Raw genomic sequence first — 13,941 nt, forward strand, 5'->3', positions numbered from 1 at the left:
ACTGCTGTGCTTCATATTTTGTTGTATTATGGTTTCATTTTTCCCTGAAAATGATTTTTTATATTCCCTTTTGATTTTCTCTTTGACTCCATGGTTGTATAAGTGTATGCTCCTTCATTTGAACATATTTGTGAATTTTCCCATTTGTTTGCTGTTACTGATTTCTAGTTCCATTCCATGGAGAGTAGAAAAGATACTTAGAATAATTTCGACCTTAATTTGTTAAGACTTCTGTGACCTAATGTGAATAATCAAAAGAATGTATTCCATAGGCACTTGAGAAGAACATGCATTCTTCTGTCGTTGGGTGAAAAGTTTGGAATATATCTCTATAAGGTATATTTGGTCTGTAGTGTTATTCAAGTCAACTGTCACCCCTGTCTCTTTTGCTTCTGTTGCTTGCACTTTTGGATAATACTGAAAAAAGTCATCACTCAGATCAACAGCAAGAATTTTACCCCTAGGTTATCTTCAAAAAGTTTTCTCATTGTGGGTCTTACATTTAAGTCTATAATATATTTTGAATAGATACTTGTACACAATGTTAAAAAAAGTTCAACTTCATTTCCCCTCATGTGGTCATTCAGTTTTCTACACACCATTTAATGAAGAGACTTTCTTTACACCACTGTGTATTCTTGGCACCACTGAGAAAGATCAGTTGACCATAGATGTGCAAATTTATTTCTGTGCCTTCAGTTATCTTCTAGTGGTGTATATATTTGTTTTTCAAATCACTAGTATGCTGTTTTGATTACTGTAAAATTATAACACATTGTAATCAGGACTATGCTGCCAAAAGCTTTGTTTTTCTTTCTCAGTATTGCTTTGGCTATTTGGAGTCTATTTTGGTTGCACATGAACATTACCAAATGTCTTCTGGAGAAAACAAAAAAAGTCCATTCCTTGAAGGTTTTTCTTATGAATTCTGATCAAATAACGAAGAAAAATAACGCCAGTGATATACAAATGTCTTAAAGGACATAAATGCAGGGCTTGGCCTCATGGTATAGTGGTTAAGTAGGAATTTAAGTTCACTATTTTACTATAGTCAACTTCTCTGTTCAGATATGTCAATGTGCTACATATATGTAGGTACATCATATTAGTTGTCATAACTCAGTTGAATTGATTTTTTTCATTATATAATAACCTTTTTACCTCTGGAAATATAGTACTTTATGACTTAAAGTTTATTTATTTTTTAGGGTTTTTTTTTTTTTCCCCCATAGGGTATGTGTACTAATCAAAGAGACAGTGAGAGGTAAAGTGAGAAATCAACCCCTGGGAGGATGGCCACACAGAATCCCCTCTCTTCCCTTCTCCTTCCGAGATTTTGGGCATGTGCACACATGTGCCCAGTATGATTTTCAAACCACCAGGTCTAGGCCTTGAACTGTGGTTGGCCATGTAGGAGTCCAATGCCTTAACCATTATGCCACCTGCTGGCCCCATTAAAGTCTATTTTGTTTAATATAAGTTTAGCCATTTCTTCTTTCTTTTAATAACCATTTGCAAGAAATACCTTTATCTTTCTCTCTGCACTCACCCTATGTGTCTTTCTAAATCTAAATACATCTTATATATAGCATATTGCTTTATCTTTTTTTGTCCATGAAGCCATTCTTTGCCTTTGATTGGAAAACTTAATTCATTATATTTAAAGTAATTATTATTTTTTACTTTATTCATTATTATTTAAGAGAAAATTTTCCCATAGGGTGTGTTCACTTGTCAGAGAGACAGAGAAAGGCAGAGAGGCAGAAGGTAAGAAATAGCCCCCCAGGGAAGATGGCCATGCTACAATCCTATCTCCTCCATTCTCCTCTTGGGATTCTGGGCATAACACACACACACACATATACACCCAACATGAGGTTTAAGCTGCCAGGTCCTGGGCTTGAACCGCAGTTGACCATGTGGGAGACGTGATGTAACCATTACGCCATTCACTGGTTCCAAAAGTAATTAATGACATGTGAGGACTTAATATTTTTGTTAAGTGTTCTGTGTCTGCTTTGCAGTTGTTGTTTTGTTCTACTTTTTAGATTTTTTTCCATATGTCACATGCACTTGCCAGAGAGAGACAGAGAAGTGGGAAATGATCCTTGTTAGGAATGGCCATGTTGCAATCCTTTCTACTCCATTCTCTTCTTAGATTTTTATACACACACACATCCAGAGTGTTTTTCAAGTCACCAGGTCTGGGACTCAAAAACGCAGAGTTGGCCATTTGAGGTCCAGTGTTTTAACTACCACGCCACCTGCTGGCCTGCAGTTTTATGTCTTCTGCTGTAATCCTTTGTTATTTGATATTTTGGTAGTGATTCCCTTTATTTGCTCGTTAACATTTGTGTGTCTGGGATAGTTGTGTGTGTGTGTTTGTGTGTGTGTGTGTGTAGTTAGCTTGAGGGTTGCATTAAATATCTTGTAGCTATAAGTATCTATTTTAAGTTGATAACTTAACTTCCATTATATCTAAAACTCTACAAATTTATACTACCACATATACTTTGTGTTTTTCTAATCAGAGTTTGTTTCTTTTTGTGCTGTGTATCAACAAAATTTTATCTTTACTTTTATAATAAAGTATTTTACATACCGCCATTACATTTATTTTGTATATTTACACTTATCCGTGAAATGTATGCTTTCATGCTTTTCATATCACTGTTCAGCAAGTTTTCATTTCAATTTGAAAAATTCTCTTAATCATTTATTCTAAGGCTGTTCTTGTGATGATGACTTTCTTGATTTTTGTTTGGGAAAAATGGCCTCTCCATTTCTTTTTTTTTTTTAAACTTATGAAAGAGTGCATGCATATGTGTGTGAAGTGCATGAGTGTGAGAAAAGCATCCTCCACAGGGCTTGGAGATCTGCAGTCCCCTTCCTCCTTTACTCCAGTCCACCAGACTCCTGGGCACAAGCACATGCATATAGAATGTTTTCAAGTCAATTGAGCCAAGTACTCAAACTGTGGTCAAGACATGGTTTCTAACTCTCCAGTCCAGTATGCTTCCAACTATGCCACAGAAGATGGGCCTCCTTATTTTATTCTCTAAAGAGGTTCTTGTCTTTGGGTGGATATACTTGCTGGAGAGAAACAGACAGACACAGTGAGAGGGAAAGTGAGAAATCACTGCCCCCAAGTGGGGCTGGCCTCACCATAATCCCTTCTCTCTTCTCTTCCCAGGATCTTGGGCCCCCCCGCCCACACACACACACAGACCCCGTTGTGTTTGTAAAGCCACTGGGTCTGAGACTTGAACTGCAGTCTGCCATCTGGGAGTCTAGAGATGTAACCATTATGCCATCTGCTGGTTCCAGGGACACTATATTTTTAAAAATAATTTGGCCAAGAATATATTCTTTTAATTTTTTTGGAGAGGTTTTTGGTACAGGGCGTGTGCACTTGCACTCACCAGAAAGAGAGAGACAGAGAGAAAGAAAGTGAGAAATCACCCCCCAGAGGGATGGCCACGCCGCAATCCCTTCTCCTCCATTCTCCTCTCGGGATCTTGGGCACGCACGCACATGCGCCTGGTGTGAGTTTAAGCCACTGGGTCCGGGACTTGAACCACAGTCAGCTACATGGGAGTCCAGCGACATAGCCATTACGCTAATTGCTGGTCCCAAGAATAGATTCTTGATACATAGGTTTTGTGGGGTTTTTTGTTTCCTGTTTGAGTATTTTGAAAATACCATTCTTTGTCCTGGCCAGAAAGTTTACTGCTGAGAAGTACATTGTTTCCCTTTTAACAAGTCACTGTTCTCCTACAGCTTTTAAAATTCTCTTTGTGCTTGACTTTTGACAATTTGATTATAATGTGTCTTGTAGTCTTCTTTTGTTTGTTCCTATATGAATTCTCATGAATCTAGAAGCCCAATTTTCCTCACAAGTTTTGAGAACTTACTACTTCTTGAAATAACTTTTGTTCTTTGTCTGTTCTCCTTCTCTTTTTTTCTTTCTCTTTCATTTATTATTAGTGTTATTATTCACACATTTAGTTGCTATACATCATTATATTGTGAAGAGACTTTATTAAGCATGACGTACCTCAGTCCAGCCAAGTTGAGAATACTATACATATCCTCATCAACAGATAATAAACCATGTCTGTGTCCCACAAGGTCTTACTTCTCTATTTTTTCTCCAGATATCTTTTCCTACACTCTTTTCCTAGTGCTTTCCTGACTGAGCGTGCTCCTTTCCTTTGGGTAGATACCCAGGAGTGGAATTGCTGTATCATATGCTAGTTTTATTTGAAGTTTTTTGAGGAATCTCCATATTGTTCTCCACAGTGGCTGGACCATTTTACATTCCCACCAACAGTAGGAGTGTTCCTCTTTTACTACATCCCCTTCAGTACTTATTAGTTTTTTTTTGTTGTTGTTGTTGTTGTTTTTAATCTTTGCCATTCTGATTGAGGATAGGTGGTATCTCATTGTGGTTTTGATCTGCATCTCCCTTATGATGAGGGATGTTGAACATTTTTTCATATGCTTTCTGGTTATTCATATGTCTTCCTTAAAGAGTTCCTTATTTAGCTCATTTTCCCATCTTTTAATTGGGTTAATCATTTTCTTCTGGGTAAGTCACTTGTGTTCTCTGTGTATTCTGGTTATCAGTCCCGTATCTGAGGCACAGTTAACAAAAATTCTCTCCCATTTTGAGGGTTGTCAATTCACACTAATTACAGTGTCCTTTGCTGTGCAGAAGCTTCTAAATCTGATGTAATCCCACCTGTCTATTTTGGGGATTATTGCCTGTGCTTTCGGGATCTTACTTAAGAAGTCTTTTCCTACCCCAATGTCTCCCAGAGTTTTCCCAGTGTTTTTCACCAGTAGTTTTATAGTTTGTGGTCTTAAGTTTAGATCTTTGATCCACTTTGAGTAGAGTTTTGTTAATGCGGTTCAAATTCAGTTCCTCCTGGAGACAACTCTGAGTTCCTAAATTAACAACCTCCTTTTTCTGTCTTCTCTTTCTGTGTATACACAGAGGAGATGACTTCTATACTTCTAACTTATTTAAATATAAGAACTTTACCAAAAAATTAAAGTAATACTACTAGGTTTTCAGGGAAGTCATGATGCATTTATTTTTCCCTGTTCTTTTTTTTTTTTTTTTTGAGAGGTTTTTGCTATAGGATCTTTGCGCTCCCCAGAAAAAGAGAGAGACAGAAAGCGAGAAATCACCCCCCCAGGGGGATGGTCACGCTGCAATCCCTTCTCCTTTCTCCTCTTGGGATCTTGGGCATGCACATACATGCACCCATCATGAGTTTAAGCCACCAGGCACCAGGTCTGTAACTCAAACCGCGGTCAACTACACAGGAATCCAGCGACACTGTCATTACACTAACTGCTGGTCCCTCTATGTTTTTTTCTATGCAAAAATATGTCATAACTTTCCTGACAACCCAATATAAAAAGTGAGTGATTCTCCACCACCTGCCTACTCAGTAAACACCTTTTTTGAGTGAGTCTAAGATGAAAGAAATGATCTGCTAATCTCTCAGTCTCAGTTCTCAACTGTATTTTACATTCTTTTATTATTATTCCAATGTATAAAGATAAGTATCTATAATATATAAGGCTCTTAAATGCAAGTCAGCAACTTTATCTGGTTCAAACCTAAAAGATAGTCAACAACTAGCAGTAAACTTACTGAGAATTATATTTTCTTATAGATCATTTAAGGGCTTCTTGGTGGTGAGACTGAATGTTATAAACTTAATATTGCATGTATTTTAATCTTGCTTGTTTTCACTAAGAGACTGTGTTCCAAATGAGCAGATATAATTCATTTTTTTAAAAAATATTTTATTTACCTTTATTTATTTATTTTAATTTCCACCAGAGAGGAAAAGAGTGAGAAAGAGAATTAAAGTGAGAAAGCGAGCCGCAGGTCCGAGACTTGAACCACAGATGGCCATGTGGGAGTCCAGTGCCCTTAACTACCATGCCACCTGCTGTCCCCATGCAGATATAATTCTTTTATTCATGTTTGCCTCCCCAGCCTGTAATACTATTATAACTCTATTACTGACATTTTATAAATATGTTTTTACTTAAAATAAATTACAATGATATATGTATATTTGTATGTAAATATCTATGGTTTTAAGAACTCAATTTTTGTTGAGTCTTTTTTTAAAATTTTTTTTGTAACAAGGGAAAACCTTTATCCATTTCCCCTTATTTATTTATAATAGAGCATATGTGCACATTTGTGACAATAAGTGAGAGAGAAAGAGAGGGAGGGATGCGTACCCTCTACACCCTCTACAGGGTGCCACGATCCCCTTCCTCCAGTTCTCCACTCACTGGATCTTTACATTTGCGCGTGTGTCCCATGTGTTTCAGAACGACCATATTAGGGACTCCGACTTAATGGCATGGTACCCATGTGAGTTCCAGTTTCTCTCGAGGAGCACATTACCTCTGTGCCATAGAGTTGGCACCCCTCACTTCCTGACTTTTGTATCCCAAGATTTCTGTACTTTTTGCATTTATGTCTGATTCTGAACTCTAATTTTCCCCATTTGTTTGCATGGAAACTAATTCTATATTCATGTAATTTCATTTATCCAAACATGTTAGGAAAGGTCTTAACTACTAGTGACACTAGATCTACGTATCGATATTATAGTTACACTACCAGGTCACAAACTGTAAACCCCACAATTCTTCCAGGAAGTACTGTTTACAAGTACAAAAATCCACACTTAAAACAAAATATTTTCAGAATATGAAAGGAAAATCAAGTTTAGTAAATACCTCACACACATGTGCAGAGTTAATATATATATTAATGAAGTTAAAAAACAAAGCTCTGCAAAGAGATCCACCTTAAATATTTCTTTGGGAGACGGTATTCTATTATTTATGTCTGTTTCAGCAAAGCAATGTGTTATATGAGCTACTGGACAAAGAAATTCATTATACTGAACTTAAAAATATATGTTAAAATAAAAACTATTAAATGACAGTTTACTTCTTCAATTTACTTTGCAAATACTTGCTTCATGACTCTTGGAATTAAACCACTGAATACTTACCTTCGAGGATGATTGGCATCAAACAATGTGTTGTCATCATCCTCATCATCTTGTTCTAAAGGTGTCAATTCCATGTTCTCTATGTTAGTGTCCAAAACTCCGTATCTCCTAGTCTTTCGGTTTCTTCTTCTCATCCTATTAAATAAAACAAATAAGGAATAAAAATTGTTTTAGTATGGTATACATGATCCTTATTTTATTTTTATTTGCAAATTAAAATAATGTTTTCCTGTTTATGACATAGGAAGTACTCAATAAGAGAATGGTTGCATTTCAGGTCTGCAGCTAATTTACTACCTAAGATTACTTATAATGCATATTAAAAAAAGCATCCCTCGTTGAGACCTGCTGATAGCATAATGGTTACATCGCTGGACTCCCATGTAGTCGACCACCATTTGAGTCCAGGAACCATCAGCTTAAAACACATGCCAAGTGTGTGTGTGTGTGTGTGCCCAAAGTCCTGGGGAGAATAGAAGAGAAAGGATTACAATGTGACCATTCTCCCTGGGCGGGGGGGGCGGGGAGAGGGTGATCTATCATGCTCTCTCTCTCTCTCTCTCTCTCTCTCACTGTGTCCTGGAGAGTGCACATGTCTTATAGCAAAAATCTATAAAAACAAAACAAAACAAAACCTCCCTCGTGTCTGTGTACCATCAGTTTCCACTGTTGACATACCCCATTCTCTGTCAAATGATAGTATGGACATATAATCCTTTAAGCTTTAGTTCAGATATCTTATCTTTACTGATGCCCAATCCAGCCTTCATTGACCTCCTCCATATCTTCTTAATAGAGTGTAGAATTAGAAATTATGGATCCCACCATGAAACTACAAGCAAAGGCAAACTCAAATTCTAGATTGGTGGCTCACAATTCTGGCTGTACCTCAATTAGACTACTTTAAAAAGTCCTAGTCTCAGTCCATAATTAAATTACAATTTTCAGTGATAAGAACTTAGCATCAACATTTAAAGTTCTATAAGTGATTTCCAATGTGCTGAGAGCTACTATCTTATATCAATGATTCTTGAAGTGTGGTTCTCTGGATCAGCAGAAACAGTCACCTAGAAAATTTTAAGAAATGTAAATCTTCACTTCCAACACAGTGAATGATGCTGAATGTGGGGACCAGAAACCTGTCTTTAAACAAACACTTCCTGTGATTCTTATGCATGCTAAAGTTTGAGAACCAGTGCTTTAGAGGGATGGAAAAAGTTTTGGGTACTAAACATGAATAATTATCAGTTGTATATATAAAATGGTATCATGATTTAGAGACTTATGTCTTGTTATTCTTTTAAATCTCTTTTTCTTTTCCTTCAAATCGTTTATCTCAATTTCTATTCATATGAGCTTATGTGTATGTTTACATGGGAATTTATTCTTGGCTATCACACTAAGCTCTATGAGGGGAGCTCCATGCTCACTTATTCAACACTGTATAACCACTTTCTAGGACAGTGTCTAACCAAGTAAAATATTCCTTGAATTATTTTGAGGGTCTGAGTTATTGCTATTTCACTGACACAAAACCATAACCCTGTATAAATCACCTCCAATGCAATAACTTCAACTCCATACAGAGGAAAATATATTTTATGGACAAATTTTTGGCATTTAAAAAGAAAATAGAATTTATTTCAGCAAGCAATCATAAATAAAATTCGATCTACTTAAATTGATTCGAATTTGCTTGATGTAATAAATGTGATAAATACTGAGATTACACCACTAACTGCTCTTCTGTAAAGAGCAATAAGAAGGCTCTTCAAATAGGACAGTAGGGACTCTGGAAGACAAACTGTCCCATAAAACAAACATACACACATACATTCAACAAATATTTGAATCTTACTAAGTATAAGGTATTAACTAACCTATGGTGAAAAGTGCCTGGTCTCAGTGATCAAAATTTATAAAATATTAGAAAGTCTTGACAAAAACCAGTTTCCACCAACAACTGCCTATAGATCTATTAATATATACCTACTCGAGGTGATGAAATAAGGAAACAGAGGTTTAAATATATTTAATGTACTTAAAGTTATAAACGTAACCAACAAAAGAGTTTATAATTAGAACTAACAAAGATGGAGCGGTATGAAGTATAAGTAAGTCTTTTTGTTAATAGTGAGAAATATGTTTAATCCTAAATTAATATGGATATGTGTATGTGTGTGCATTTAAGTAGGTGGGTGGGTGCACATGCCCACACATAACATGCAGCTAGAGGTCTAAATTATTCTATAAAGAATCAGATAGTATTTTAGGCTCTGTGGGTAACATATAGACTTTGTCATATATACATCTTAATTTTTTTTGTTTATAAACCTTTAAGTATATATACATATGTGTGTGTGTGTATGTGTATGTGTGTGTATATATAGTAGAAAAACACAGGGGACCTTTTGAACCATATAATTTAATAATATTTGCATGCCTCTATTTGATTTAAAAAAGTAAGTGCACGAGAGTGAGTGAAAACATGACTCTTTGACATGAGTCAAGAGTATCAAGAGTTATTACTTCCCCTTTGTCAGTTTTATTCAATTTTCTAAACCTTATGACTTCCCAAACATTCTGACATTTTCAGTCAATGGAAAGAATTTAATGTTATGTGAAATAGTTTTTGTAAATAGATTCTTTCAGGTCATATACATCAAATAGTCAATATGTCAATAACTTGGTTATTGCTGGTCACAGGATACATTAGCAAGTCTTAAAGCAGAATGACATAAACACAGAGCTAAGGGCTTTTAAAATTTATCTCAGCTGATGCGCTTCTCTACTCCCCCAATGTCTTCATTATACTCTGAAAAACTTCCTAATCTTTCAGTGATTAGGCCAAGCTAATCTGTCCAATAACAATATTTTCCCTATCTGTATATATGCATCTGAAGATATTAGTTTGAGCATTTTATTATTTATTATAACTTTAATTTAATCATGTATGTAAATATATATTTGAAACATGAATTCAAGCTCCTAAAAAATACCTATTTCATTCACAAGAGGTGAGATATTGTTATACACTACATAAACAGGGAATGCAATTCAACTTAAATAAATGTACTATTTTAGTATATGTATTCATATGAGAATGAGTCAAATAAAAGAAAATTGTTTATAAGCTAATAGAATTTAAGCTTGGAATGTATTTCCCTAAAAATGCCTTTTCTCAGTTCAAAGATACAGGCAGTGAGGATGACTACATGGTTTTGATAACTATTTGACTATAAAAATATCAAATATAGTGAACACAAATATTATTATATGTGATAATTTTTCTTGAGGTAAAAAAACAATTATAAAGCTTTAAAGTAATTGAGCTGATTCATAGAATTGTTTATTTAAAAATGCTTAGAAAACATTGTATAATACAATACATATAAAAATATACTTAAATTTTAAGTAGAAAGGCTACGTTTATCTTTTAATATGCCTGGCACATTACTTTTACGTAGGAGTAAGGGGCTTTAAAATCCATGCAATTTTAATAATGTTTCTTTTCTTTCAAAAGAACATTTTAAGATCATGACACAAAAGTCTGTCTATATGCACAATGATAATTACATATGTATGCCCACAAATATGCTTACTTTTCTAGTAGACACCAAAAGTGGATACTGAAATATGAAAATGAATTTTGTGGGCTCCTAATGAATATAAAAATAGAGAATTTATTTACAATGTGCAGAGCAGGAACTATAGCAGCTTGAGAAAGCAAAAGAAAAAAGCTACCATGGTTACTTATGTTGAATTATACTAAGTGATCACCTGGCATGCACAGGTGAGTGAGCTGATCAGATATCCCTTCTAGATACTCAAAACAGCTACCTTAATACAGATGCAGATTCCCAAATGTCCCATTATATTCAGGTTGGTAAAAATGATTTCTATTCTATAACATGTTTAAGTTATAATATCAAAATAAAACTAAACTACTAAGGTAAGCTTGATACAATTTTATGTAAATATGTATCATGCCATATAAGATAAAAACAACAGAATAAAACTCCATTTCATTTTACTACTCTACAATGTAACTTGCTGTATCCACCTGATGTGATTAATACCTCTTATTCTCTGTTGTTTTCTACTACTTAAATGTTTGCAGGGTATGTATTATATACAGAATGCTACAAGTAATATTATTCTTTAATTTCTTCAATAATACATTCAAACTAGATTAAAGAATACATTATTGAACACACACACATACACACACACTCCCATGGAGTTAGATATAATACAACAAGGTAAATCTTAATATATCAATGTATGACTATTGATACACAATATTTATTTATTTATTTATTGGAGAGGTTTTTGCTATAGGGTGTGTGCGCTCGCCAGACAGAGAGAGACAGAGACAGAAAGCGAGAAATCACCCCCCAGGGGGGATGGCCACGCCGCAATCCCTTCTCCTCCATTCTCCTCTCGGGATCTTGGGCACGCACACACACGTGCCTGGCGTGAGTTTTAAGCTACCAGGTCTGGGACGCGAACCACGGTCGACTACATGGAAGTCCAATGACATAGCCATTACGCTAACTGCTGGTCCCCACAATATTTTTTTTTTTTAATGAGAGATATTGCTATGGGGTGCTTATGCTTGCCAGAGAGACAGAGACAGAAAACAAGAAATCAAACCCTCCTGATGGAATGGATACTCCATGATCTCTTCTCCTTCATTCTCCTCTCCGGATTTTGAGTATGCAAGCATACATGCCCGCCCTGAGTTTTAAGCTGCTGGGTTTGAAACCCGAAGCACAGTCAACTAAATGGGAGTCCAGCAATGTAACCATTACATCATCTGCTGGTCCTGAGATACAGAATATTTTTAGCAAAAGTCACCAGCAGTCTGACCAATTAGTAACCAAGTATGAATTTGAAACTAAATTTTTGCCATTGTGATGGAAGCAAGTAAAAATTAGTGAGCCACAGTCTGAGTTCACTATGATTTTCATCAGGATATCCAACCCCAATGGATATATGACACAGTAAAAATGCTTTGGCTTATTTTTTAAACCAGTGAAAATGTGCACATGCACAAGAAGCAGAGACAGAAAAACTTCCTGCAGTGGGCCCTGGTTATGCTGTGATTCTTCTGCAATTTTCCATCCTTAGGATCTTGTGCATGAATGTGCATGCCCAGCAGGTTTTTCTTTTCTTTTTATTTTTTAAGAATTATTTTTATTTAACTTTATTTATTTATTTTATTGTGACCAGAGAGGGGGGGGGAGAGAGACAGAGAGCGAGTAAGAAAGCAAGCCACCTGGTCCAGGACTTGAACCACGGTCAGCCATGTGAGGGTCCAGCACCCTTAACCACCATGCCACCTGCCAGCACCCCCAGCAAGTTTTTCTAAGCCTCCAAAACAGATACCTGAACTCTAATTAGAAACGTGGAATTGGGACTTCTCTGCACAGGGCTTAACTGCTGTGCTTTCACTTCTCTCTCTCATTTTGATCTTTTAGTCCCATAATCCAATCTACCATTATCAGTTTGTTTTCAAGAAACAGATATTGATAAGGGATTAGTGCATGTTGTGGGTTGAACTATGGTAAAAAAAAAATCTGTGTCCAAAAATGTATATATTGCAAGTTCTAACCATCAGTACTACAGAATGTGACCTTATTTGGAGATGGTCTTCCTAAAGGTAATCAAGTTAAAATGGGATCATTAAGGTGAGCCCTAATCCAACATGATTTATAAAAGGGGGCAGTTTGGAGACAGACATGGCTATAGGCAGAATGCTTTGTGAACATGAGAGAGGCCTAAACAGATCCTTCCCTCACAGCCCTCAGAAGGAACTAACCCTGCTAGTACCTTGATCCTAGAATTCTAATCTCCAGAAGGGAAAGACAATACATTTATGGTAAGTCACCACATTTGTGGTACATTCTTACATTAGTTCTAAAAAATACAGAGCATAAGAAATGTATTAGTGGAAAGGCTTGGGAAAAATGAAGGAAACTGTAAAGAAAGCGAGGAGATCCAGCAGAGGGTGATTCAGGTTTGACACTGAGGAAGATGGAGAGAAAAGAATGGCAGCCTGCAGTGAACTTTTTTTTTTTTTTTGCAGTGAACTTCTGAAAGGGTCTTGATCATGCCCGTGGCATTCTGCAGATAAAAGCTACCCGCTAGAGGAGTCCTGTATCAGTCAAGATGGCCAGGCTCTGAGTTGTGGATTGAGAAAAGTCCTAGGAAGGATGGTCCTGGCGTGGAGACTGTAAGGGATCAAAAGCTGTGGCAGCTGAAGGCTGTCATGCTTCACACAGGAGGCTCTCTTGAGAGCGGGTCTGATAAGAACACCTCCGTGGCTGCTGCAACTCCAGATCCTAATGAGCGTACGTCCTGAGAAGTGTTGAGATTCTTTTATATGGCTCCACCATACCACTGTTCTCATCTCTTCCCGATTATTTAAATAACTCACTATCTCTGTCTATGTTGGTCACTCACTGATGTCTCCTTAATCTATTAAAACCTTCACTGGTTTCCCATCAATCAGCCTTAAGTAAGAGTTTGTGAGATGGCCTGTAAAGATGAGCACAGGAGGATTATGTGACTATCTCCAGCCACATCTTGTTCTTTGTTTGATGTCCACCTCCCTTTGTGCCCTCCACCACACAGACTTCTCTGTCCTTTATAATGGCCATTTTCCCTGTGCAACTGGCCTTACTACCATAGTATTCCGTGTTAATGACTATTCCTCTTTCTGCTGTCAGCTCAAGTACATCTTCCTTAGAGAAGCAGTTTCAGCTCTATCTGGCTAGGTCACAAACCCCTGTTACTGACTTCTACAGCACATACCTACATGTTCTCCTTTTTTTTTTTTTTTTTGGAAAAATTTTCCCTATCGGGCGGGTGTGCT

The 13,941-nt window shown here is 36.4% G+C and overlaps 1 protein-coding gene across 2 annotated transcripts in view; it reads right to left on the bottom strand.

The window, feature by feature from the left end:
- The window catches only part of FAM174A (family with sequence similarity 174 member A), a 58,020-nt gene that overhangs the window by 15,787 nt on the left and 28,292 nt on the right, over positions 1–13,941 (bottom strand). Inside the window, exon 2 of one of the 2 annotated variants that reach the window (XM_006139791.3) lies at positions 7,062–7,196. In XM_006139791.3, the coding sequence (XP_006139853.1) occupies positions 7,062–7,196 (135 nt within the window). Of the gene's footprint in view, positions 1–7,057; positions 7,197–13,941 lie in introns of those variants that run through there. The other variant, XM_006139792.3, reaches the window with a different exon arrangement.

This window comes from Tupaia chinensis, unplaced genomic scaffold (genome assembly GCF_000334495.1).
Source record: "Tupaia chinensis unplaced genomic scaffold, TupChi_1.0 Scaffold000002_1, whole genome shotgun sequence".
Lineage (NCBI taxonomy): Eukaryota > Metazoa > Chordata > Mammalia > Scandentia > Tupaiidae > Tupaia > Tupaia belangeri.